We start from the raw sequence: 27,904 nt of genomic DNA on the forward strand, positions 1-27,904 counted from the left end.
GTAATTCTAATGCTTCAGGGTGAATACACAGTAAATATGGCCCAGAATAGGAGCGCTTATACAATTTGTGGTCCTTAGACAACCAGAACCGATGAGCATTTCTTCATATTTTTTTAGCCTCTGACTTCTCCTCGGGCAGGATATCATCTTTGAGGAACCTCACTATAGGGTCCATCCAGCTAGGACCTACTCTAACCTTATGGATATGGACCATGCCTTTTGCAACCTCATTTGCTCTATCCAGATGCTCGACAAGAATAATTTGAGGCAGACCCCCCGCCGAGGAGGTAGCAAGCATGGCCAATGAATCTGCATGGGTGTTTCCACTTCTGGAAACGTGTGACAGGCTGAAAAAGATTGAAGTCTGACTGCAAGCGTTTGACCTGGCTTAAGTATTCTTGCATCCTCGCATCTTTGGCTTCCAACTCTCCCTTTCACTGGCCCACTACTAATCTCGAGTCCGAGAATATCTCTACTGCTTTTCCTCTCATTTTCTGCACCATGGCCATTCCTTGTAACAAGGCCTCATATTCGGCTTCGTTATTCGTGGCTGAGAACCCAAGTCTCAGGGATTTCTCTATGATAGTCTTCTTAGGGGATACTAAGACTAGCCCCACTCCGAACCCCCTTTGATTTGCTACGCTGTCAACATACACCTTCCAACACGGGGGTCCTGGCATAGAGATTACTCCAACCGATTTTCCATCCATGTTGCGCTCTTCTGCTACTATTTCTACTGGTGGTTCAGCAAATTCGGCCACCAAGTCCGCTAGAACCTGGCCCTTTATGGAGGTCTGAGGCATGTACTTGATGTTAAAAGCTCCCAGAATTGTGCTTCATATGGCAATCCTTCTAGTGTAATCAGCGGTCTGAAGTACGGACTTCAAGGGTAGTTGGGTTAGAACAACCACTGTGTGGGCTTGGAAATAATAGGGAAGCTTTCACATGGCATGGACCACAGCTAGTATGGCTTTCTCCAAGGGTATGTATCTGACCTCAGCTTCATGCAGCAACTTGCTCACGTAATAGACTGGCTTTTGAAGGCCATTGTCATCCCGTATTAGCACCAAGCTCATAGTATGAGGGACCACAACAATATATGCGTATAGGACTTCATTGGCCTCAGGACTGGACATCATAGGTGGCCAGGATAGGTACTCCTTGAGTTGCTAGAAGGCCACAATACAGTCCTTAAACCACTCAAATCCTTTCCACTTGTTGATCAGGAGATAGAATGGTCTGCATCTATCTGCTAACCTAGAAATGAATTGATTCAGGGCTGCGATCATTCCAGTAAGCTTTTGAACTTCCTTGGCGTTTTGCGGTGGTTTTAAATCATTAATAGCCTTGATCTAGTCAGGGTTAACCTCAATTCCCCTATGAGTAACCATGTAGCCTAAAAACTTGCCTGATCTTATGCTAAATGAGCATTTGGAAGCATTTAGGTGCAGCTTGTGCTTCCTTAAGACCTCAAAGGTGCTGCCGAGGTCTCTTAAATACTCGGACACCACTTTACTCTTCACCACCATATCATCAACATAGATTTCGATGCTCTTGCCCAACTGCGGCTCGAACATTCTTGTCATCATCCTTTGATAAGTGGACCCTGCGTTCTTCAGACCGAACAGCATTACCTTGAAGTGATAGTTCCCAGTAGGTGTCACGAAGGCTGTCTTCTCCTAATCCTTCAAGGCTAGTGGTATTTGATGATAGTCTTGAAAGACATCTAAGAAGCTCATCCGAGGATGGCCTGCTGTTGCATCCACCAGCTGGTCTATCCGAGGTAGGGGTGTCCAGCCAGACCCAAAACTCGACCAACCCGCCCAACCCGTCCGACCCGACGCCGACAACGGTCGGCAACGGGTCTCCGCCCAGAAAACCCGAGACCGACGGGTCGATTGACGGGTTTGAACATGAAAAACCGATTTTCAACCGACCCGACCGGAAAACACATCGGAATTTCAGTTCTCCGCCGATTGGAGTGGGTAGCCGGCCTCATTTTGTCCGATCTGTCGAGATTCGGTGAGATCTTGTCGAGATCTGGCCTGATCTAGTCGAGATCCGCCGAGATCTCACTCGATCTCTTCGACTTACACTGAGAATCGGCCTGATCTCGTTGAGATCTTGCCGGATCTCTTCGAGATCTGACTTGATCTCGTTGAGATCCGGCCTAATCTCGTTGAGATCCGCCAAGATCTCTTTGAGATTCGATCAGATCCAGCAAAAACCAGAGATTTTGGCAAAATCAGGCGACGATTTCTGCAAAATCCGACGATGATTCACACAGTTCGAAATCGACCGATACCCGACCTGAAACCGATGTCATCCAACCACCCAACCCGCTACCTTCGGTGGGTCGGTGACGGGTCCAGGTTTAGGAGACCCAAAGTGATCGGGTCGGTTCCGGGTTGGGCACAAACCCGACCCGAACCAACTCGTGGACAAGCCTAATCCGAGGCATAGGGAAAGGGTCTTTTAGGCATGCTTTATTTAGGTGCGTGAAGTCTAAACAAACCCGTCATTTCCCACTTTTCTTCTTTACCACCATGGTGTTGACCAACAATTCAGGGTAAAAAACCTCTTTGATACGCTTAAGCTTCAACACTTTGTCCCTAATCACATCGGCGTGCTCTCTTGATGGGCGACGAGGTGGCTACTTCTTAGGAGTGATGGATGGGTTGACATTGAGATGGTGATAGATGAAGGTTGGATCATTCCCGAGAGCATCGTAGGCATCCCATGCAAATACGTCAATATTTCTTTTGAGAAACTCAATCAACTCCTCCTTCTCCTGAAGAGGCAACTGAGCCCCTACCCAAAAGAACCTCTCCGGGTCACCACCGATGACCACCTTCTCTAGATCTTCGCACTTTGCCTCCTCAGTAGCTGTATCAGGAGGCGACATCGGGGCCCTTGATTGCTATAAATTCTTTTCAGTGGAAGCCAAGGACTCCGCATCGAGCCGATGTGAGATGGCAGCCACCACACATTGCCTTGCTGTGGATTAGCAACCACGAATTTCGAGAACATGGTCTCCTGATGGGAATTTCATCTTCTAATGCAATGAGAAGGCAACAGCCCCTAAGGTATGGAGCCAGGGCCTACTGACGATGGCTGTATAGGGAGAGTAGATGTCCACCACGATAAAGTTCACCTCCACTATCTCTGGGCCGGTCTAGATGGGTAGCCTAATCATGCCCTTTGGAATGACGAGCTTTCCGTCAAAGCTCATCAAAGGAGAGTTATAGGGCATCAAATCTTCCGGTTTTAACCTCAGCCCCTTGTAGAGGTCGGGGTACATAACCTCAACCCCACTACCACCATCCATCATCACTCTTTTCACATCGTAGTCCCCAATTCTAAGAGTGATCAACAACGCATCGTCATGGGGCTGGGTGGTTCCGATCTTGTCTTCTTCTGAAAAACACAAGATTGGGTGAAAATTCATTCTGGCCCTCTTTGGCTCTGACTGGGACTTCTCGGTAGGCCGTTGAGCCACAGATAACACTCGTGAAGGGCGCGTATCTGTTCTTCCTGGTACGGCCAAGATTACACTGGTCGTCCCTACGGGTGGCCTTAGGGCAGTATCTCTCTGGGATTCCTGATGGGTCTGGCCGTGATGACCACTGGGATGATGCAGAAGGTGCTTCAGCTTTCCTTCTCGGACTAGCTGGTCCAGATAGTTCCAGATGTTCCTGCAGTTCTCTGTGGTATGTCCGTGGTCCTGGTGGTATTGGCAATAAAAGTTCTAATTGCGCCTCGTGGACTCTCCCTCCATCTTATTCGGCCACTTAAAGTATGGCTCATTCTTGATTTTCTCTAACACCCGATGTACTGGTTCTCAGAATATAGTATTGACAGTCTGTGTGTTGGTTACTCTGGATTGCCCTACGAAATCTCTCCTCGAGCGGTTGTTGTTATATCGGTCCGACCTGAAATCCCTCCTCTCTTGAGGGATAACCTTCTCTTTTCCCTTTCTTTGCAACTAGTCTTCCTCTACTCGTTTATACTTATTGATCCGATCCATCAGTTGGCGCACACTGGTGGCAGGCCTGCCAGTCAGAGACTTCCTCAAGCCGTGCTTAGCTGGGAGGCTATTTTTGAAGGTGTTGATGGCGGCATCGTCAAAATCTTCATCCATTTTATTATACATCTCCCAATATCTGTCTGAGTAGGCCTTTAGAGTTTCTCCATCATGCATGGATAAAGACAATAAAGCACTCAAGGGCCGAGGAGCTCTGCTGTTTGTAATGAAATGGGAGCCAAAAGCTTGGATTAGCTACCTATACGAATCTATGGAATTCCTCTTTAAGCCATTGAACCACCTCATCGCCACTGGTCCCAAGCTAGATGGGAAAACCTTGCACATCAGCACCTCATTTTTAGAATGGATGGCCATCCTTTGGTTAAATTGCCTCACATGCTCCACGGGGTCTGTTTTGTCGTTATAAACAGCAAAGGTTAGCTGCTGGAATTGTCGAGGAAGTGTAGCCCCTTCTTTGCGGCGTGTGGAAGGTGATTTAGAGAGTTGATCCAGTGCCCTGCTCATGGCATCATTTCCCAAGCCCCTAAGAGATGGGCTTTTACGTTTACGCCTCCAGTAGTGCTCTTCTTCATGAGAGAAGGTCTCACTTAGAGGAGTTCTCGATCTTTGCCTATAGTAATCATCGCTTTCGTCATCGGAGGGCATGTCGGGGCTAGAATGAGATCTCCTTCGTTGTGCATGGCGCAGCTTTCTCTTCAAATCGTCTATCTCTCGCTACATGGCCTGCTTATCATCCTGTCTCTGGGATACGTGACTCCTAACTTCTTCTGGTTGCATGGCCCAGTTGTTATTTTGTCTCTGGAGCACGTGACTGCCCGTACGAGAGTGGCTTTTGCTGGTTTGAGTGGTGTGCACACTTCCCTCTCGAAACCTTCCATTCTCTTCATTTCGGTCAGGCTTAGGGTTGGGAAAGTTACCTTGTTGTTGGGATCTAGCCGGTTCAGGCTGATAGGAGCCTACCTGATGAGGGTCTGATCCTACCATGCTTAATTGTTGCCCTTACCAACATACAAGTTCTTCCTACAGTCGGCATCAAATGTAGGGACTGGAATTAGGCACTTCTTCTATTGGATGAGTGGACTCAGGCCTAACTAGCCCAATACAATAAATTTATAGAGAATGGGTTTAAGAACTAGGCCTTAGTGAGGGTTACAACAACTAGATATGATTACGAGTGGATTGAATAACAAGGACGTGGACTAAAGTATGAAATTCTGTCCTCGGACATTTCTTCCGAGGAACCTGTTGTTCTTATTATTTCTTCAGTGCTTGGTTACAAAGGTTTTCAAGATCATGTCAATTGCTACCCTCTTTCTTCTCCCCCTCCCCCTTACCGGAGGATTTCTCACATTACATACCTTCTTTCGATTGATCTTGGCCCTCCATCTGTTGATCATGCAGGTCACTACTCAAGTGCTTGTCCCATCAGCCACCTTCCCAGACCTTCTGTGCATTATAGCAACCAAGACAGCACTGTTCAAGGGTCATTTCTTCATTAATGCGGCCAGAACGTTAGTTGTGTGCATTTAATGCGGAGATGACAGTTTCTCCTTGAATTGCTCCTCTACCATGCTCCCACAGATATCCTACTGTACTTGTCCTTTTTCTTGGGATGCTCTGGAAGGCTGCCTTCGATGGCGTGTCGTTCTTCCCTTCTAGGATCTCGGTTGGCAAAGGACAGGGTTGTCCTCGACAACGTTTCTTGGCAATTTGGGCTTTCTTCGTTCGTCCTCGGGTATTTCTTCCTCCTCAGCATGGCTCTTGGGCTTAGCGTAAGGTGAGCCGGGGTTGCCAAATTCTTTGACCCCACAATAATCTAATGTGGCATGACTGATGAGTGCTACAGTGAATTTTTAATAATATTTTAATCCCTCTGTTAGTTACCTCAATTATTTTCGTCTGTTGACTGACGGAAATGACTAAAATAACACGCGTTAATTGGTTTAGGGACTAAAATTAGTGAAATGGAAATATAGGAACCAAAATGGAAAAAAACCAAAATGTAGGGACTAAAAGTGCATTTACACCATATATATATATAAATATATATATATATATATATATACATATTGCTAATTGTCAAAGGTTCTGTAACTGAATTGACACATTCCCATGCACAAAGTGCTTGGGGGTCTAGGGTGGAAAAAGTTCGAATTGCCGAGTTAGCAGCATGTCATAATTATCTCTAAATATATATAAATATATATATATGTTGCTAACCACAATATCAAAATTACTAAGCTGCCCCTATAAAAAAAATCTCCTTTTTTATTTTGTTTTTTTTTAACCAACTGGGTATCACAAAATGTTTGTGAATTTGGTCGAACACATTACAGGAATATATCTAGATAAAAAAGAAGAAAAAAAAAATCAAACTTTATAATTCAAGTGTTTTACTATATTTCCCTTTTAAAAAAATGTTTTACTTTATACTCTACCAAATTAGAAAAAAAGTCTGACACATATCATATTAGAATTATTCATGAAGTATAAAATAAAACATTCAAGAAGAGATAAAATTTAGTAGCAAAAAAAAAAAAAAAAAAAAAGAGAGATAAAATTATTGTATTGAAAACATTTCATTTTGTAAGGATTTTTTTTAAGCAGACATGTAAAATTATGAGATCACATCAAAACACATCAAAAAAGTAGCGATGATAAAATTATGAGAGAATTTTGATCCATATTGAACTTAGAGGTCAGGAAAATAAGGATTGGTTTAGAAACTAAATAGTCTAGTCATAGGGCACACACACTAACACTATGCCTATCATAATACATACTCAAGTTGTCAATTAAAAGAAAGAGTTAACATCATAAGAGCATCAACAACGGGCTTGTTATATGCCAAATGTAAAGAACATTTGGCATACAGGCCCAAAAATTGATCCACAACCGGAAGGCCATATGGTAAAAGCCAATTTTTTTTTGAGATTTAGCTACAGTACCATCTCAAATGTAAGATGGTACTGTAGCTGAATGGTATAAAAAAAAAAAAAAAAAATTAATGCTTTTTACCCGGCAATTTCTCTCTCCCGTCTCATTTTTTCTCTTTCTTTTCTCTCTCTTCCTTCTCTCTTTCTCATCCCCTCTCTCTCTCGCCTACCATATCGATCGATGTTTCCTTTGAACAACCTCATAGCTCACTGCGACGTCATCTGTATCCGTTGGCTCTTGCACAACGAACCTGACACCCATGAAGAGCTCTTGGACCATCACTTGGCGAAGGAACAAAAACCTACCCTTGACGACGATGAGGCTGAGCTGCTAAATCGTCGCTGACTCACAAGCACTCGGCGTGAGGCACTGAGTCTCTACAGGGACATCCTCAGGGCTTCCCAGTTCTTCACGTGGACCGATTCGCGAGGCATCCTGTGGCGAGACATACTGAGAGTAAACGCCCAGAAGGAGTTCGATGCTGCCTGGTTCGAGACCGACCCAGAAATCGTGACCTGGTTGCTTCTTGGTGGTCAAGATGCTGTGGAATCGACTCTCGAAAAGCTCGCAGAGAAACAAAGGCAAGAAATTGAGAAGGAACGTTGTGATGGTGGAGATTGACGGTGATTGTTGACCTTTTGTACATTTTGATCTTGATTTCGTTCTCTTTATTTTTGTATTTGTAATTGTAATTGAAATTGTAATTTGTGGTTTGCCGTGGTTGCCGGAGTTGGGGGTTGTTATTGCTATTGGTTTGATTTGATTTTGTTTTCTCTATGGGTTTCTGGGTTTCAATGGCCATGAGTTTGTGGCTTGGGTTTCTGGGGTTTCAAGAAAACAAACGTTTGGGTATGTTCTTCGCGGTGGTGGTGGTTGCAGAGTTGTTTGGATTTTGGGTTTTTGTTTTTATTTGGGTTTTAGGATATATTATTTTATTGTGTAGAAATATTATTTTAATGAATAGAATAGGAAAATAAAAGTTGGAATGTTGGGAGTATTGTAAAATTGTATTGTATAATTGATAAAGTGATTTTTTGAGATGGTAAAATAGGATGAGATGAGAATTTCGACTGTAGATGCTCTAAGTGTTCTATATCAAGGGAGTCTATAACTTACACAATAAATGGTGGGCCCTGATTTTTCAAAGATTGGAAAATGTGTAGTATTATAATTATTCGCCTGATTTTCAAACAGTCGACAACGTTGAAGACTACTGTAGGGTCCCTTGATTGCGGTTTGTAGAATTTTTGCTGTCACTAGTCTTCTCCTTGAATAGTTGAATATACCAAGACCAGAACCTGTTCGTAAAGACTAGAGATCAGTCTAAGCGTCGGCAGTATAATTGTATAAATGTAATGACGAAATATGTTTTACTTTTTTTACATATGATCGATGAATACTAATCTTTCAACCATCCAGTTGGCCACTATTTCCCTGGCTGCTTTTTTTACTTTTTTTGCGAAAGGAGGCAAAGTCTGACAATCTTGTTTTCTACTGAAGAATAAGTAACACCCTTCCCAGCACGCGGCCTCATGCACGTGTTTATGTCATAGAAAGCTTCATCCCTCATGTAGGCATGCATGTATCGAGAAACTTCCTAATACTATGTGTGTTTGGATTCACGTTTGTGGGTGTCTGTATTTTCATACTTAGTGTTTTTCTCTTGTGCTTCAGGGAGATAATTATCACTGTAACAGTCCTGTTCACGCACTGCTCATGGGATCCGTAGCCACTTTATTCAGAAAAAATATTAAAAATAAGTCTCACGGTACTATTCATACATTTAAAAATTATTTTCCTACAGTATTTTCAGTTTTTAGTTTCAGTAAAAATAAATTGTATCCAAACAGACCCTAACTCCATTACAATCCAAAAGCTACGTCATATCATCATTCCAGGATTATATTTAGCACCTCCAAATCACATATTTAAACCTAATTTAAGTTGCAAGGCAGTCATAATTGAAAGTTCTCTACACCATTGAATCTTTCAATTTTTTGTTTATAATTTTGTACATTTATCCAATTTATTCTAATTAGATTTTACTCCAAAAATTGTACACAGTTTTGAATACTACTTAATTTACTGTCTAAATGGGGAAAAATGTATCTAAAACCATAGCTAATACAAAATATTTTTCAATTAGCAATTGAACCGGAAGTGATCTAACTAAATAACCAATATTTACTTTTATTTTATTTTTTATTTTTATAAATCAATAGTTGTGAGAGGAGGGATTAAAACTCTGAATATCTCCATTGAAAATGCTAAAAAATACTAGCCAATTGAGTTATAAAGCTTTTGATAATACCACCTACTTTTATTGAATCAAATAACACTTTTTTCTTCTTCTTTTTTAATAATAAACAGATATGTAAATATGTATTATACATGATTTTTTTTTAAATATTAATAATTTTCACATGGAAAAAGTTTTTTTCCATGACGGCTTGGAGAAATTTTCACCAGCCTACATGATGACTCATAAAATCATCTATGTACATTATTTAAGTAGAGTCACAAAACTTTTTTATAAAGTTATGTAACTAAAAATATACACGAATGATCTTATCAATTGTCACTAAACCAATTTGAAAGTAAACTTTTTCTTATGTATACCTTGTCACCTAAATTAGATTACTCCAGTTCACTTATATAAATAGAAATAAGCATTGTCAAGTCTAGAACCAAAAACAATTGCTCAGAATGGACACGTACACACACATAAAAATGCAACTACAACATAAGTGAAAACTTCAAATTTTGAGATTATCAATTTTCTCTTCTAAACTTCTTAGCATGATAAAGTTAAATTTCTAAATTTAATATAGAAAGATTGAATTAAAATTAAACATTAACCAAGTCTTATTCCTATAACATGCTAATAATTATTTTATGAGATAATTTTTTACATTTTTTAAATATCTAAACTCTTGCTTATATATATATATATATATATATATATATATTCTTAACTTTTGATTATATTTGAATATAAGGGATGTTAAATTTCCTTCTTTTCTTTCATGTAAGGAGAGGGGTAGCTCGTAATTAGGTAAAAGGAAATTAATAATTTATTTTTAGGATAAATAGACTTTTCAAAGTAAAAAGAAAAAATTACTAATTAAACTTATTTATTTTTTGAATAAGTAGACTTTTCAAAATCTTGAGTCATATCAATACGGCTACCACCCTTCCCCACCGTCTCCATCGATCAAGTGCATTATCACATATAGAAAATGGGCAATGTCCATTGTCTCCATTCAATTGAGACATATGTACGATTCAACTCATTGTTCTTTTAGTCAAAAAGCTATACTCAAATGGTTATTCTAGTGACATGTTTCATTACACTTAAATGTGCATCAAAACATTATACTTAAATGATAATTATAATTACATATGTTTCATCATACTTAAATGTGTATATAATAATTATACTTTACTGACTATTCTAATCAATACAATTATATTTTATTCACCGTACCTACCTTTCTCTCCATTGCCTATAAATACCGCGGCCTTGAAGGCATTCTACATCTCGCTCAAGAAGTTCACAGAGAACAAATCCCATCATACCTTGTCACTCAAAACATAGACTCGTTCCTGAACTTAGAAAAAATATGTCTACCCAAGTCTCAGGGGCTCCATCCCAAAATGGCAAATCAGAGGTTGTTCGCCGAACAGCAAATTTCCATCCAAGCATTTGGGGTGACCGTTTCATCAACAATACTTCACTGGACAAGGTAACATGATTATTTATGAAGATTATGTAGTAGAATTTGTAATATTTTTTTCATTTTTTGTTACAATATAATTATTTGTTCATGCAATTCATGGTGTAGGACATTCATTTACGTAAAGTACGTGAACTTGTAGAGCTGAAAGATAAGGTGAGAAACGAGCTCTTTGCCATTACGGATCATCTTTCACAACAACTAGGCTTAATTGATGCAGTCCAACGCCTAGGCGTCGCTTACCACTTTGAGAGAGAAATCCAAGAGGCTCTAGAACATATATACACTACTTTTAACAACAAAAATGATGTTGATGATCTCTACAAAGTTTCCCTCAGTTTTCGACTGCTACGCCAAGAAGGATTTAAGGTTTCATGTGGTAAGACCCGAGTATGATTGATTTCTTCATGTAATAGCGAGTTAGCGACATTTTTTACTAAACAAGTTTGGTTTTTTCTAAACAGATGTCTTCAACAAGTTCAAAGACGAAGATGGTCAATTCAAGGAATGCTTGACCAGCAACGTTGAAGGCATGCTAGCCTTCTATGAAGCTACACATCTCAGGGTGCATGGAGAAGACATTCTTGATGAGGCCCTTGAGTTCACTACCACTCACCTTAAGTTGACAGCATCCCTTATAGGCAATCTGTTGGCAGCACAAATAACTCGTGCCCTAAAGCAACCCTTGCACAAGGGCATACCACGGCTAGAGGCTCGGCGATACATTTCTGTCTATGAACAGGATGCTTCACATAACAAAGTTTTGCTCAAACTTTCAATATTAGATTTTAATCTAGTGCAATCATTGCACAAAGAGGAACTTAGTGATATCACAAGGTAATTAGTTCTAAAACCATGTTCCAAAAAGACAAAGCACAAATATTTTTGGACATGGTGAAGGGAATATTATAGATTTTACTATATAAACCTTGCAAAATAACGTGTTACAAATAAAATATAAAAAAATTAATACAAACTCTATTTATTAGATTGTTGAAGTGGTATATAGTAGTAATCATATTCTTGATAACAACTATTTATTAATTTTTTTAGTAAAATTTAAAGCAACCCTAGCATTTTGTTATATATTTTTGATTACTTACAATCAATTAATATTAATTGTTATATTCAAATTGTAGGTGGTGGAAAGATTTAGATTTTGCAACGAAGCTACCTTTTGCAAGAGATAGAGTTGTCGAGTGCTACTTTTGGATAGTCGCGGTCTACTTTGAGCCCCAATATTCACTTGCAAGAAAAATACTAACCAAAGTTATTTCCATGACATCCATTCTAGACGATATATATGATGTTTATGGCACACTTGAAGAACTCGAGCCCTTCACTGAAGCAATTGAGAGGTTTATAGATTGAATTAATTAATATATATGTTAAGACTATGATGTATAATGTCAATCTAACTTCTATAATTGGTACATGATATTTTCAGGTGGGATATTAGCTGCATAGATCAACTTCCAGAATACATGCAAATATGTTATCGTGCACTCTTTGATGTATTCGAAGCAATTGAAAATGAGTTGGCCAAGAAAGAAAGATCATACCGTGTTAGCTATGCAAAAGATGTTGTAAGCGTCAAGCAACTTAACTTTTCATGTTTTTTTTTGGTCTACTTTTTCATGCTACATACTTATTTCATTCATGTTGCTTAAACCTTAGATGAAACGTTTGGTTCGGGCCTACTTTGACGAAGCCAAATGGTTCCACCAAAATTACATCCCAACAATGGAGGAGTATATGCATGTTGCACTTAAAACCTCTGGTTACCCTATGCTTACAGCTATCTCTTTCCTTGGCATGGGTGACATCGTTACAAAAGAGGCATTTGATTGGATCTTCAGCAACCCCAAGATTATTACAGCTTCATCTGTAATTGGTAGACTCATGGATGACATGAAGTCACATAAGGTAGGCAATCAAAAAATCTAATCAAGTTTCACAAGCTAGTGTGCGAGGTCTATTTCATTTGTGTTGCCAACTTTCTACTTACCCTTTTGAAAAACTTTGCATGTAGTTTGAACAAGAGAGAGGGCATGCCGCCTCAGCAATCGAATGTTACATGAAGCAACATGGTGTCTCAGAGCAAGTAGTCCATGATGAACTCAACAGGCATGTTGCTAATGCATGGAAGGACATTAATGAGGAGTGTATAAGACCTACTATTGTTCCCATGCCTCTACTTATGCGTGTTCTTAATCTTGCACGAGTAATAGATGTCATTTACAAGGAAGGGGATGGCTACACTCATGTTGGAAAAGAGATGAAAGATAATGTTGCATTAGTACTTATAGACCCAATACCAATATAAATCGGTGACAAAATAAGTTTTTTCATAAAGAATAAAGGACTTGAATAGGATCCAAGTCTGTTGATATTCTAATATATATAGGGCCCATTTATATTGAAGATAAAAGAAAAATCTTTGCATTTTTTTTCCCGATAAACTATTGGTTTCTTGTTTAATAATGTAGCACTATTTTTATAATGGTGATGGGATTTACTATCGGTATATTTTGTGGGAGATTATAATTATTGTGCCATTCTAGTGGGGTTGGGCATGTAAATTTTATCTTTAAATTTATCACGTTGTTATCTTTTGCTTCCCTACAAAACCATTTATTATATACTGTAAGGAAGCGAGGGTAACTGTGAGGTTAAGGAAAAGGAAGCTCTTTGTAAACACAATTGAAAGGTTATTCTACCAACTAGTTGCATTTTTATTACAAAGAATCATTTTTTTTCTTCTTATGAATAATTATTATTTAAAATGAAAAATAATTATTCCTTATTAAAAACTCCTTAATTAATAGTTATTCTTTAATCTACATAACAACTTCAACAAATAAAATTCAAATAATCATTTTTAAATAGTGTGCCGCATCATATCAAAAATAAAAAAAAAATAAAAAAATAAATTGCATACAACCATTATCATCTTGGGTTCTATTTATGCCATCAAGTTTGCATCTACGAATGCAACCATCTTCTTTTCTTTAGAATCATCAACGAATGGAACCTGATAATGAAAACCTTGATTTTTTTTTTTTTTTTTTCCGCTGGCTTTGTCATTAACAATCTCTCTCTCTTGAACATTGAATTTGTTTCCCCTTTCTTTCCATGTGTTGTATTTATGCCACACAAGTTATCTCATATACATAGTCAAGGAAATCACGGTAATCTTGATTTTTATTTTTTGCTGAATATCACTAGATTGGTTTTGTTTACATTTAAATATTTTTTTTAATTATTTTATAAGGAGAAATTATAGTAAACTATAAACCCATTTGTGGCTAGGTTTATTTTGACTTTATCACTTTTTTATCTAACAGTGTGAAATACCCTCGATTAGACCTCTTTAAAGTTTAAACCATTATATATATAAAAACAAAAAAACAAAAACCTCTTTCAATCACCTCAAAATAAAAAATACATAAAAATAAAATAAAAATAAAAAGATCGAAACATTAGAGTTTTGTAAAAATCACACAAACTATATCCCTATGCCATCCCCTCTCTTGTCTCTCTTCAAATCTCATATATCTATAACTCATCTTCAAAACACATCATGCTAAAAAATTAGTTATTTATCAAGCTTGTATCATTCAACCACAACTCAAGACATCTACGGGTAGAGGTGGAGAATGAGCTCGGTTAACAAAAAAGAGCAATAGTAAACATAAACAATCAAAGACCCACATGAAATAACCTCAATCCAAAGTCCAAACACAAGGAAAATCCAATATTAAATTTACCTCTAGAGCAAAAAATGCTAGAGAGAGCAATCAATATCTCCTTCCACACCATACGAGACCCACAACCAATCTCTAAACTAGGTTTGGTTGTAAGACTCATAGCTTCTTTTTCTATTATCCTAAGACCGTCTTTTCCTTTTCATTCTTTCGAGTTCAAGCTTTACCAGTTAATGATGCTTGAACCAGTGAGTGGTCATCTTCGACAAAAATAGATGCATCTTTCTTTCTCTCTTTGTGTTACCTACCCAAATGGAAGTTCAATTTGTTACCCAAAGTCCTATTATGGAAAGTATTGGCAATTACATATTGGTTCTATCATAGGAGGATAAAAGACTGGAAATGTTATTGGTGAAGTGGCAGCCGAAGGATTCTTCTGTTGGAAAGGAAATGGTGGAGGCAGAGGTGGGGAATAAGCTCAGTCAACCAAAACAATCATGAGAGAAGAAAAATCAAGGGAGAAGAAGAAGGCAAAAGTGTCCAAATTTGCTAATCAAAAAGGGTCTTGGGGTACAGGCTCAAAGCATATGTGTGCTGCTTTCTTTTTCCTTGTCTATATGAGATTTGAAAGAGAGACCGACAAAAAGGATGGAAATCTTATCTGATCACTTAAATGGTGAGAATTTGAGGGGTTACGTGGGATTAAGAGCAACCAAAAGATTTATTTCAATATCTCACTTTACAATATATCTAATATCAAATACTTTATTTTTTACCATTTTATTTAAATATTATTTTTTTAATCTTTCTTTATTTTTCCTCTATATCTCTTTCTTTCTCTTCTTCTCTGTCTCTCTTATCTAAAGTTATGTTTGATTGGGATAATTTTGAAAATTCTTTGTCTCTCTCTTATCTAAAGGTATGTCTGGTTGGGATAATTTTGAAAATGATGAAAAAATGAGAGTGGTTTCATATGAGAAGAATGAGTGAAAGGGGAGGGAGATAGAGAAATGATAGGGTCCGGCTACTTTCTCTGAAAGCCCACCAAAACTTGATCTCCCCAAATTAGAGAGAAAATGGAAATGAAAATGAGAAACTATGATTTTGACAAAATTTTCCTTTGCCACCAACAAGCAAAGGTTTTTTTTTTTTTTTTCTTTTTCTTTTTTTGTAAGGGCGCTCATCTCACTTTTTGTCTTTTGTTAATTTCTTTTGTTTTTATCTGTTTCTTCCATTCTCATTTTTTTTCCCCTTCTTTTCTCTTTTTTTTTTTTTTTTTTTTTTTTTTTGGATCCTTTTGACTTGTGATTAAAAAAAAAAAAAAAAGCAAAGTGTTTATACACATTTTTTTTTAATAAAAAATGAGTATAAAAAATGTTTTACCTTTTGTTTTATTTAATATGAACATAATTATAAATTTATACCAACTTTATTTTTCATAATTTTTCATCTCTCTACTTTTCTTTCCTCCCAATCAAACATATATGAGAGAAAATTAATCCTCCTACTTTTCTATCTCGTCGAATCTAGTGAGATCTCGCCAAATCCGACAAAAATCTAGGTGGATCTGGTGAATTTTCACCAAATACTTACCAAAAATGCTTGGAGTTTCTAGATTTTGTTGGGTTTTATGGTTGGGTCTAGTGAGTCGAGTTTAAGAGAAGAGAACCTGTCAATCCACCCATCGGAGTCAATTTTTAAAGTCTAAAACTCACTGCCAACTATCAAAGCTCTCAAATTAGTTACGGGTTGGTGGACACCCCTATACACAACAACCCATGGCCGTAACTAAAACCCACCAACGACAACAAACAACACAAACCAAACCCATAGATTTGATCAAAGAGTGAGGTAGAGTCAAAAAGAGAGAGAGAGAGAGAGAGAGAGAGAGAGAGACGAACATTTTCAGCTTTTAATTCTATCTCCATAACAATATTTGTTACTTGGTGTTTTTGGGCTTTTAATTCAAATAGAATATATTCATGTTTACCTACTTACTTTCCTTCTTCCATTGGTTTGTTCTTCGTTATGCTTAACACTTTTTATTTGTACATGGTTCATGCTTTTTGCCTACATCTTTGCCTGTTTATCCTTAGATTAGGCTTACATCCGTCTAGGCGGAATTTCATTATTTAGCCACTTTTAGGTGACTTATACCCATTTAAGAGATTGTCACTTGACCTTGTCAGTAATTTACATCTGTCTAGGCAGAATCTTATTACTTAGCCAATTTTTAGGTGACTTACACCCGTTTAAGGGATTGTCACTTGGTTTCGTCAGTAATTTACATCCATCTAGGCAGAATCTTATTACTTAGCCAATTTTTAGGTGACTAACACCCATTTAAGGGATTGTCACTTGGCCACGTCAGTAACTTACATCTATCTTGGCAGAATCTTATTACTTAGCCAATTTTTAGGTGACTTACACCCATTTAAGGGATTGTCACTTGGTTTCGTCAGTAATTTACATCCATCTAGGTGGAATCTTATTACTTAGCCAATTTTTAGGTGACTTACACCTATTTAAGGGATCTTGTCATTTGGCTCTGTTAGTAATTTACATCCGTCTAGGCGGAATCTCATAACTTAGCCAAAAAAAAAAAATTCTTTTTTTTTTTTAGTCTTTGACTTGTATACAGTACATTGAAATGTTAACTGAATAGTACTTTTATTGCTTTATTTCAAAACACAAATACAATCATCTGTTACATTTATTGGTGGTACCTCTTCAAATGCTCAATATTCCATGGTCGTGGTAGTTTCTTCCCATCCAACGTTTACAGGTGATAGCTACCTCGCCTGGAATAATGGGTGACCTTGTAAGGCCCTTCCCAGGTTGGGCCAAGCTTCCCTTGGATTGGGTTCTTGGTAGCAGGTGTGACTTTGCGCAAGACGAGGTCTCCTATGTTAAGTCGTTTGAGCTTCGCTCTCTTATTGTAGTGCTCAGCCATCTTCTGCAGGTACCTCGTCATCTAATAGGATGCTTTGTCTTTGACTTTATCCAAGCAATCCAGGTTAACTCTCAGATGATCATCATTGCTGCCTTCATGGAAGACTTCTCATCTCATGCTAGTGATTCCCACTTCGATTGAGATTACTGCATTGGAGCCATAGGTGAGTTTGAAGGGGGTTTTCTCCTGTCGAGGTTCTTGCTATAGTCCTGTATGCCCATAGGACATTGGGCAACTCCTCTAGCCAAGCGCCCTTAGCATCTTCCAACTGAGCTTTGATGATCTTGAGCAGTGTCCAGTTCGTTACTTCCGCTTGACCATTTGCTTGTGGGTGACCTAGGGACAAGAATTAGTTCTTGATCCCTATCCCTGAGCAAAAGTCCCTAAAGTTTTGACTGTCAAACTGTCGCTCGTTGTTTGATATGATCGTCCCTAGTATCCTAAATATGCAAACTATGTTCTTCCACATGAAATTCTGGATCTTTGCCATCGTGATGGTTGATAGCACTTTTGCTTCAACCCACTTTGTGAAATAGTCAATAGCGACCAATAACAATTTTACTTGTCTCTTACCTTGGGGTAATGGACTGACGATGTCAATTCCCCATTGGGCAAATGGCCATGGGGAGGCTATTGGTGTTAGTCTCTCTACTAGGATGCATTGAAAATTTCCAAACTTTTGGCATTTGTCTCATCTCTTGACGAACTCCCTTGCGTCCTTCTGCAGAGTAGGCTGAAAGTAACCTGTTTTGATAATCTTGCTTACCAAGGACCATGGGCCTACATGGTCTCCACATATTCCTTCATGGTTCTCTTCTAGAATGTATTCGGCTTCACCCTCGTCGACGCACTTTAGGTAAGGCATGGAGAAACCTCTTTTATACAGGGTGTCATTAAGGATTATGAACCTGGCTACCCTCTTCTTGACTTTCTTGGCCTCCTCAACATCTTGTGGAAGCCATCCATCCTGGAGGTAGGACAAGGTTAGGGTCATTTAGCTGCTTTCATTCTGGATTGCGAAGGTAAGGACCTCTTCAATGCAAGGACATTTTTGGGCTTCTATCTTTAAGTCTGTACTCGTTGGTCCTGCTTCTGACGATGCTTGCTTCGCTAGCTCGTCTGCCCTCATATTCTGGCTTCTAGGGACATATGTGAATTCTACCCAATCAAACTTCTATGCCAAATCCAAATACTTCGTCAGCCTTAGGTATTTTTGCATTCTTTCCTCCTTTGCTTCATACTCCCCCTTTACCTACCCCACAACTAGCTTTGAATCGCTCAGGAGGAGCAAGTTTTTGGCTCCTAACACCTTTCCGACCCTTAATCCTGTCAGTATTCCTTCGTATTCAACTTCGTTGTTGGTGGCTGGGAACTTTAGCTAAACTCTTTATTTTAGTGTCTCTCCTTCTAGGGTGATGATAATGACCCCTACTCCACCCTTATTCCGAGCTGACAAACCGTCAGTCTAGATCATCCATCTTTCTACTTCATTCGATGCCCCATCCTCATCTAGAACTGTGAATTTGGCAATGAAGTTTGCTAGTGTCTGTGCCTTGATTGCTGTTCTGGGGTGGGACTCAATGTCAAACTGGCTAAACTCGATTACCCATTGAATCATCATTCCTGCAGCCTCAAGCTTATTCATGGACTTCTTTATGGGTTGGTCCATCATCACTAGGATAGATTTGCCTGGAAGTAAAGGCACAGCTTTCGTGTAGCTACAATCAGGACAAATGCAATCTTCTTGATCCATGGGTACTTTGCTTCAGTTCCTTGGAAGGCTTGACTGACGTAGTAAACTGGGAGTTACATTCCATCTTCCTCTCAAATCAAGGCTGCGCTCACGGCTATAGCTGACACCGCCAAGTATAAATACAGGTCTTCTCCCTCTTTGGACGGGCTCAGAAGGGGTAGATTGCTCAGATATTATTTGAGCTCCTAGAAGGCTTTTTCACACTCTTCCGTCAAGGTGAAAGCATGCTTCAGCATCTTTAAGGAGGGCAAGCATTTGTCCATTGCTTTAGAGATGAATCTGTTGAGTGCTGCTATCCTTCCTGTGAGCTTCTGGACTTCCTTCATAGTCTTGGGTGGCGTCATCTCTACTATGGCTCGCACCTTCTCTAGGTTTGTTTTTATTCCTCTCTACGACTCCATGAACCCTAAGAACTTCCCTGACGCTACCCCAAGGGCACACTTGCTGGGATTCAACTTCATTTGATACTGCCTAAAAGTAGTGAACATCTCTTGGAGGTTGTCTAGGTGAGTAGAATCTTCCTTACTCTTGACGAGCATGTCATCCACATACACTTCCATGTTCCTTCCGATTTGTCTGTTGAACATTTTTTTTACTAACCTCTGATAGGTTACTCCTGCATTTATCAGTCTGAAGGGCATTACCTTGTAGCAGTAGAGCCCTTGGCTTGTGATGAAGGCAGTTTAGTCCTGGTCTTCTTCTGCCATTTTTATCTGGTTATACCTTGAGAATGCGTCCATGAATGTCAGGAGTTTATGTCCTGCTGTGGAATCCACCAGCTGATCTATCCTTGGCTGTGGAAAGTTATCCTTTAGGCAGGCCTTGTTTAGGTCCGTGAAGTTTATGCACATCCTCCATTTTCCATTTGCCTTTTTTACCAGGACGACGTTGGCTAGCCAGTTCGGGTAATAGACTTCACAGATGAAGTTTGTTGCTAGCAGTTTGTTGATCTTGTCCATGATTGCCTGGTTTCGTTCTAGAGCAAAGACTCGTCGTCTTTGCCGAACGGGCTTTCTCTCGAGATCTACATTTAGCTTGTGTTGGATGATCTCTATGGATATGCCTAGCATATCCCCGTGGCTCCATGCGAAGACATGCAGGTTCTCCTTGAGGAATTGGACTAGTTTCTTCCTCATCTCTGTACTCAGGGTCACCCCTACCCTTGTAGTCTTCATTGGCTCTCCATCTACCAGCTCCATAGTTTCTAGGGCTTCCACCTTCTCTTCCTCTTTCTCCAGCATGTCGTAATTATCACTAATATATATATATATATATATATATATCTATACACACACACTACTAACCACAATATCAAAATTACTAAGCTGCCCTTATAAAAAAAAAATCTACCTTTTTTTTTTTTTTTAACCGGCTTTGGTCGAACACATTATAGGAATATATCTAGATAAAAAAGAAGAAAAAAAAAATCAAACTTTATAATTCAAGTTTTTTACTATATTTCCCTTTTAAAAAAAAAAATGTTTTACTTTATACTCTACCAAATTAGAAAAAAAGTCTGACACATATCATATTAGAATTATTCATGAAGTATAAAACAAAACATTCAAGATGAGATAAAGTTTAGCAGCAAAAAAAAAAAAAAAAAAAAAAAGGTGAGATAAAATTATTGTATTGGAAACATTTCATTTTGTAAGGATTTTTTTTTAAGCAGACATGTAAAATTATGAGATCTCATAAAACACATAAGAAAAAGTAGCGATGATAAAATTATGAGAGAATTTTGATCCATTTTGAACTTAGAGGTCAGGAAAATAAGGATTGGTTTAGAAACTAAATAGTCTAGTCATAAGGCACACACTAACACTATGCCTATCATAATACATACTCAAGTTGTCAATTAAAAGAAAGAGTTAACATCATAAGTGTTCTATATCAAGGGAGTCCATAACTCACACAATAAATGGTGGGCCTTGATTTTTCAAAGATTGGAAAATGTGTAGTATTATAATTATTCGCCTGATTTTTCAAACAGTCGACAACGTTGAAGACTACTGTAGGGTCCCTTGATTACGGATTTACTGTTTGTAGAATTTTTGCAGTCACTCTTATCTCCTCCTTGAATAGTTGAATATACCAAGACCAGAACCTGTTCGTAAAGACTAGAGATCAGTCTATGCGTCGGCAGTATAATTGTATAAATGTAATGACGAAATATGTTTTACTTTTTTTTTTTCTTTTTTTTCTTTTTTACTATGATCGATGAATACTAATCTTTCAACCATCCAGTTGGCCACTATTTCCCTGGCTGCTCGATGATTTTTTTTTTTTTTTTTTAAATAGAATTAAGAAATTTAAACTAAACAAAATTTAATATAAAAAAAATGAATATATCGAATTAAAAAAATACATGAACTTTTACAAATTTATTTTATATAATTTTTCATATTTTGAAATCGTTAAATTATATTTCATTATCCATTTTATTTTAATAAGTTTGTATAACATTTTTTTATGCAATTTTCATTATCTATTCGTCATTGTTTGTATAGAAGTACTTTAAACTAAATTACAAAACTCAACATACTAGCTTTATATTAATTATTAACTCACATAGCCACACTAATTTATACATTAATAATATATTAAGTGTTTACTTAACCAATCAAATTCATAGTCACAAGTCACCCAATAATAAATTTTTATGTTTTAATAGAAATAAGCTAAGAAGGGAAAAAGTTGCAACGGTGGGAACAAGATTAGCAGTTGTAATTATCTTGAAAAAAAAAAGTTTTAACAAGAATAATAAACATATAGAAGAATCGCACATAGACTCATATATATATATATAAAAGCAGGGACGGACCTACACTAAGGAAGAGGGGGGCCATGCCCCCCACCACCCCATTTTAAAAAAAAAAAATACTAGTATAAAAAAATTAAGATTTGGCCTTTTATATATATATATATATATATATATATATTTGTCTCTCTTCCTCTAAAATATTTAGATATTGACCTACAAGAAAAGAAATAAATAAATAAAATTCATGCCTCTTTAACTACAGAAACAAAATAAAAAAATAAATATGGACAAAACAAAAATCGCACCCAAAATAAGAAACATTTATTTTTGTATGTTATACTTTGTTGATGTGTTTTATTATATGAAATGTTTAAGAAATACTTATTTTGTATATAGTATTTTGTTGAATATAAAATAGATGTTATTTTTTATTTTCATAAATTTTTATTTTATTTTTTTTATTTTTTTGGTTTTAAACTTTGCCCCCCAAGTACAAATCCTGGTTCGTCCTTGTATATAAGTGAAGCTTCCTCACATGCATGGTTGCTGTCATATGTACACTGATGCGGATGCACTGACCATTCGATAATGTTTGAAATAATGTGGATTGATGAGTTTTAGATATAGCGTTTAATATTCCTCGATCAGGTGCAGAGAGTCATAATGTTGAATGGGTCAAGAATCATCAAGATGGACTAGCAATTTCCCAGATATTCTTATTGTATATTCTGGAAGAATTAAGCACAAGGAATATTTGTCCTTTGGAACGAAAATCTTTTTACTTCGTGATAGAAAGATCTTCTACGCAGCTCACGTAATGGAACGGGAATACCCCCAGGCAGATAATTGATGCACATGTTAGCAGTTTTGACTACCAAAGGAAAAAAAAAAAAAAAAAAAGACCAATAATAAGGATTTTCATTAAGTTATAATGATGTTTGATTTGGAAGAAGTTTAACTCAAAATCGGTTTAGAGTTATCTTCCTCTCATCTATTATGTGACAATTGATAAAGAGATCACCTACATTTAATTTTGATCCCGCGTGAATTTTATAATAAATCATGTAATTTATGTGAATAATCCTTATGACTAATCTTATAAATCATTATATAGTAGATCAGGGAAGATAGCTCCAAATTTTTGGAGCTATACTTTGTCTTTTTTATCCTGTGTCAAGTGTCATTTTGATCAGCCTCACTTTTCTTATTTTGGAGAAAAAAAAAATGTGGTAGGACTTATTAGTATGAGGTATAAAATAAGAGAATAGTATAGAAAAAGGAGCCAAAAGAAAGGAGTATGGTCTATCCATAGATTCATATTTTGCTGCGAAAGGAGACAAAGTCTGACAATCTTGTTTTCTCCTGAAGAATAAGTAACACCCTTCCCAGCACGCGGCCTCATGCACGAGTTTATATCATAGAAAGCTTCATCCCTCATGCAGGCATGCATATATGGAGAAACTTCCTACCACTAACTCCATTGCAATCCAAGAGCTACGTCATATCATCATTCCAGGATTATATTTAGCACCTCCAAATCACATATTTAAACCTAATTTAAGTTACAGGGCAGTGATAATTGAAAGTTCTCTACACCATTGAATCTTTCAATTTTTTTTTTTATAATTTAGTACATTTATCCAATTTATTCTAATTAGATTTTACTCCAAAAATTGTACACAATTTTGAATACTACTTAATTTACTGTCTATATGGGGAGAAATGTATATGAAACCATAGCTAATACAAAATCATTTTCAATTAGCAATTGGATCGGAAGTGATCTAACTAAATAACCAATACTACTACTTTTATTTTATTTTTTATTTTTTATTTTTATAAATCAATTGTTGTGAGAGGAAGGATTAAAACTCTGAATATCTCCATTGAAAACGCTAGAAAATGCTAGCCAATTGAGTTATAAGACTTTTGATAATACCACCTACTTTTATTGAATCAAATAACACTTTTTTCTTCTTCTTTTTTAATAATAAACAAATATGTATTATGCATGATTTTAAAAAATAATAATAATAATTTGCGCTTAGAAAAAGTTTTCTTCCATGACGGCTTGGAGAAATTTTTACCAGCCTACATGATGACTCATAAAACCATCTATGTACATTATTTAAACAAAGTCACAAAACTTATTAAATAAGTTATGTAACTAAAAATATACACAAATGATTTTATCAATTGTCACTAAACCAGTTTGAAAGTAAACTTTTTCTTATGTATACTTTGTCACTTAAATTAGATTACTCCAATTCACTTGTATAAATAGAAATAAGCATTGCCAAGTGTAGAACCAAAAACAATTGCTCAGAAGGGACACGTACACACATAAAAATGCATCTACAACATAAGTGAAAACTTCAAATTTTGAGATTATCAATTTTCTCTTCTAAAATTCTTAGCATGATAAAGTTAAATTTCTAAATTTAATATAGAAAGATTGAATTAAAATTAAACATTTACAAAGTCTTATTTCTATAACATGTTAATAATTATTTTATGAGATTATTTCTATAACAAAGGTTTGGGTTTTTGCGGTGGTGGTCTTTGATTAGGGCGTGGAATTTTTCGGCGATTAGGTTTTCTTCAGGGTTTAAGGTAGTGGTATGGGTAGTTTTGGAATTATTATTGTCGGTGTCATCTTCTTGAAGAGTTGGTTCTGAAGTTGAAGAAGAGAATGACAGGGTTTTGAGTATTTTGGAGTGAGAAAGAGAGTGAGGTAAACGTAGCTTTGATTTGATTAAGGCCATGTTCAGCTCGTTTCAGCAGTTCGTTTACTGAGACTGTGTGTCTGCGAGAGAGAGAGTGAAACAAAGCGAGAAAAAAATAGCATGTCGTTAAGTTCTGCCTAAGACAGATTAGCGATGTCGTTTAATTGCTAGCTTGGTGTCAAAGAGGGACTACTTGTCGTTTCCTGTTAACTAAGGTAGGTTTTAATTTCAAACCTTCGATGGACTATCAATGATTACACAACACAATTGAAGGCAGGACAACCTATCTACATGCACAAAGGAGGATCGAATAACACAAGTGACATTGGTATGGAGCCCTCATTAGGTGGTCACCGGTGTGGTGCCTACCATAGAATTTCCAATGATAAAGTCAGCGTATAAAAGCTTTAAGAAAATATGAGAGCTTAGAATATCAGAGCTATGGCGTATTTGTATATCAAAATGTGTACCTTATTTGGTTTTGAGGAATGTTTATATCTGGTTCCATTGCTTCTAGCCATTGTGGCTTTTATTGTGGCTTTAGTACAACTTTTGTAATGCCTTTGGGCTCAGTAATGTAGGTTTTGGTGGGCTTCCAACAGTTTGACAGATTGTTTTGTAACTATTCGAGGTACTGAATACTCCATTTAATGGCTTGCGTTCCTTCGCCCATGACATGGCAAGATAGACGAAGGTATATGATGGGTTCAGCTGGACAAGAAGGTTTGTTGGTCCTATCATAAACCATGCAACCTTCTCCCTACCCTTTCTAATATAAGACCACAAATGTGTTTTTACGGTGGCTAGGGTTTTTAACATAAGGTATATAAATATATATATACTGCTAACCATAATATCAAAATTACTAAGCTACCCCTATAAAAAAAATCTCCTTCTTATTTTATTTTATTTTTTTTGAACCGGCCAGGTAACACAAAATGTTTGGGAATTTGGTCGAACACGTTATAGGAATATATCTAGATAAAAAAGAAGAAAAAAAAATCAAACTTTATAATTCAAGTGTTTTACTGTATTTCCCTTTAAAAAAAATGTTTTACTTTATGCTCTACCAAATTAGAAAAAAGTCTGACACATATCATATTATAATATTCATGAAGTATAAAATAAAACATTCAAGATGAGATAAAATTTAGCAGGAAAAAAAAAAAAAAAAAAGGAGATAAAATTATTGTATTGAAAACATTTCATTTTGTAAGGATTTTTTTTAAACACGTGTAAAATTATGAGATCACATCAAAACACAAAAAAAATAGCGATGATAAAATTATGAGAGAATTTTGATCCATTTTGAACTTAGAGGTCAGGAAAATAAGGATTGGTTTAGAAACTAAATAGTCTAGTCATAGGGCACACACCAACACTATGCCTATCATAATACACACTCAAGTTGTCAATTAAAAGAAAGAGTTAACATCATAAGTTTTCTATATCAAGGGAGTCCATAACTTATACAATAAGAGCTCGTTTGGTACGTATGTTTAAACAACAATTTTCAGTTTTTTTGAAAATATGTGTGTGAAATAGTATGTGAAAATAAGTGTAATATTGTTTGAAAACTGAACACATGTGTTTAAAATAATGTACTAAACAGTATATGGTGGCCTTGATTTTTCAAAGATTGGAAAATGTGTAGTATTATTCGCCTGATTTTTCAAACAGTTGACAACGTTGAAGACTACTGTAGGGTCCCTTAATTACGGTTGATAGAATTTTTGCAGCCACTCTTGTCTCCTCCTGACCAGAACCTGTTCGTAAAGACTAGAGATTAAAAGACTAGAGATTAGTCTAAAGCTTCGGCAGTATAATTGTATAAATGTAATGACGAAATATGTTTTTTTTTTTTTTTTTAATGTAAGTATTTACTATGATCGATGAATACTACTCTTTCTGTCTTTCAACCATCCAGCTGGCCACTATTTCCCTGGCTGCTCGATGAATTTATTTATTTATTTTTTTATATAGAATTAAGAAATTTAAACTAAAGAAAATTTAATACAAAATAAAAAAAAATTTGAATATATCGAATTAAAAAAATACGTGAACTTTTACCAAAAAAAAATTATACAATTTTTTATATTTTGAAATCGTTAAATTATATTTCATTATCCATTTTATTTTAATAAGTTTGTATAACATTTTTTTATGCAATTTTCATTATCTATTTGTCATTGTTTTTATAAAAGTACTTTAAACTAAATTACAAAACTCAACATACTAGCTTTATATTAATTATTAACTCACATAGCTACACCGATTTATACATTAATAATATGTTAAGTGTTTACTTAACCAATCAAATTCATAGTCACAAGTCACCCAATAATGAATTTTTATGTTTTCATAGAAATAGCTAAGGAGGGAAAAAGTTCCAACGGTGGGAACAAGATTAGTAGTTGTAACTATCTTGAAAAAAAAAAGTTTTAACAAGAATAATAAACATATAGAAGAATAGCACATAGACGCATATAAATAAAAGTGAAGCTTCCTCTCATGCATGGTTGCTGTCTTATGTAAACTGATGCGGATGCACTGACCATTCGATAACGTTTGAAATAATGTGGATTGATGAGTTTTAGATATAGCGTATAATATTCCTCGATCAGGTGCAGAGAGTCATAACGCTGAATGGGTCAAGAATCATCAAGATGGACTAGCAATTTCCCAGATATTCTTATTGTATATTCTTGAAGAATTAAGCACAAGGAATATTTGTCCTTTGGAAAGAAAATCTTTTTACCTTCGTGATAGAAAGATCTTCTACGCAGCTCACGTAATGGAACGGGAATACCCCCAGGCAGATAATTAATGCAAATGTTAGCAATTTTGAGTTTTGACTACCAAAAAAAAAAAAAAAAGAAGACCAATAATAAGGATTTTCATTAAGTTATAATGATGTTTGATTTGGAAGAAGTTTAACTCAAAATCGGTTTATAGTTATCTTCCTCTCACCCAGGGACGGACCCAGGAAGGGGCCAAAGGGGGCCCGGGCCCCCCCTGGGTCCAAAAAAAAAAAAAAATTAGTAGGTAAAATTTTCAAAAAAAAGGCTTGGGCCCCTTGGTTTTTAGCTTGGGCCCCCCTTGGTTTTTAGCTCAGGCCCCCCCAGTCGGCCAGCCCAGTAGTTTTCAAAAGCCATGAAAACCTTAAAAAAATAAAATGTAAAAAAGAAAAGAAAAGAAAACCCAGCACAACAAGACTCCAAAACCGTTGAAGCAGTTCACTTTGACCGACTAGAAAGCTTCTAGACTGAGTAATGAAGTGCT

At 36.6% G+C, this 27,904-nt stretch overlaps 2 protein-coding genes across 2 annotated transcripts; one reads left to right on the forward strand and one right to left on the reverse strand.

The window, feature by feature from the left end:
* Positions 1–3,175: 3,175 nt before the first annotated feature.
* Positions 3,176–4,690, reverse strand: LOC115956447. Its single transcript, XM_031074823.1, has 2 exons — positions 4,421–4,690; positions 3,176–3,724 (listed from the first exon to the last, which is right to left on the reverse strand). The coding sequence occupies exons 1-2, from the start codon at positions 4,688–4,690 to the stop codon at positions 3,176–3,178; spliced, it is 819 nt and encodes a 272-aa protein (XP_030930683.1).
* A 5,915-nt stretch (positions 4,691–10,605) lies between these two features.
* Positions 10,606–13,045, forward strand: LOC115958046 ((-)-germacrene D synthase-like). The gene is made up of 7 exons (XM_031076408.1): positions 10,606–10,728; positions 10,828–11,098; positions 11,184–11,556; positions 11,859–12,077; positions 12,167–12,305; positions 12,397–12,645; positions 12,752–13,045. The coding sequence occupies exons 1-7, from the start codon at positions 10,606–10,608 to the stop codon at positions 13,043–13,045; spliced, it is 1,668 nt and encodes a 555-aa protein (XP_030932268.1).
* Positions 13,046–27,904: the final 14,859 nt, after the last annotated feature.

Source organism: Quercus lobata, chromosome 8 (genome assembly GCF_001633185.2).
Source record: "Quercus lobata isolate SW786 chromosome 8, ValleyOak3.0 Primary Assembly, whole genome shotgun sequence".
Classification (NCBI taxonomy): domain Eukaryota; kingdom Viridiplantae; phylum Streptophyta; class Magnoliopsida; order Fagales; family Fagaceae; genus Quercus; species Quercus lobata.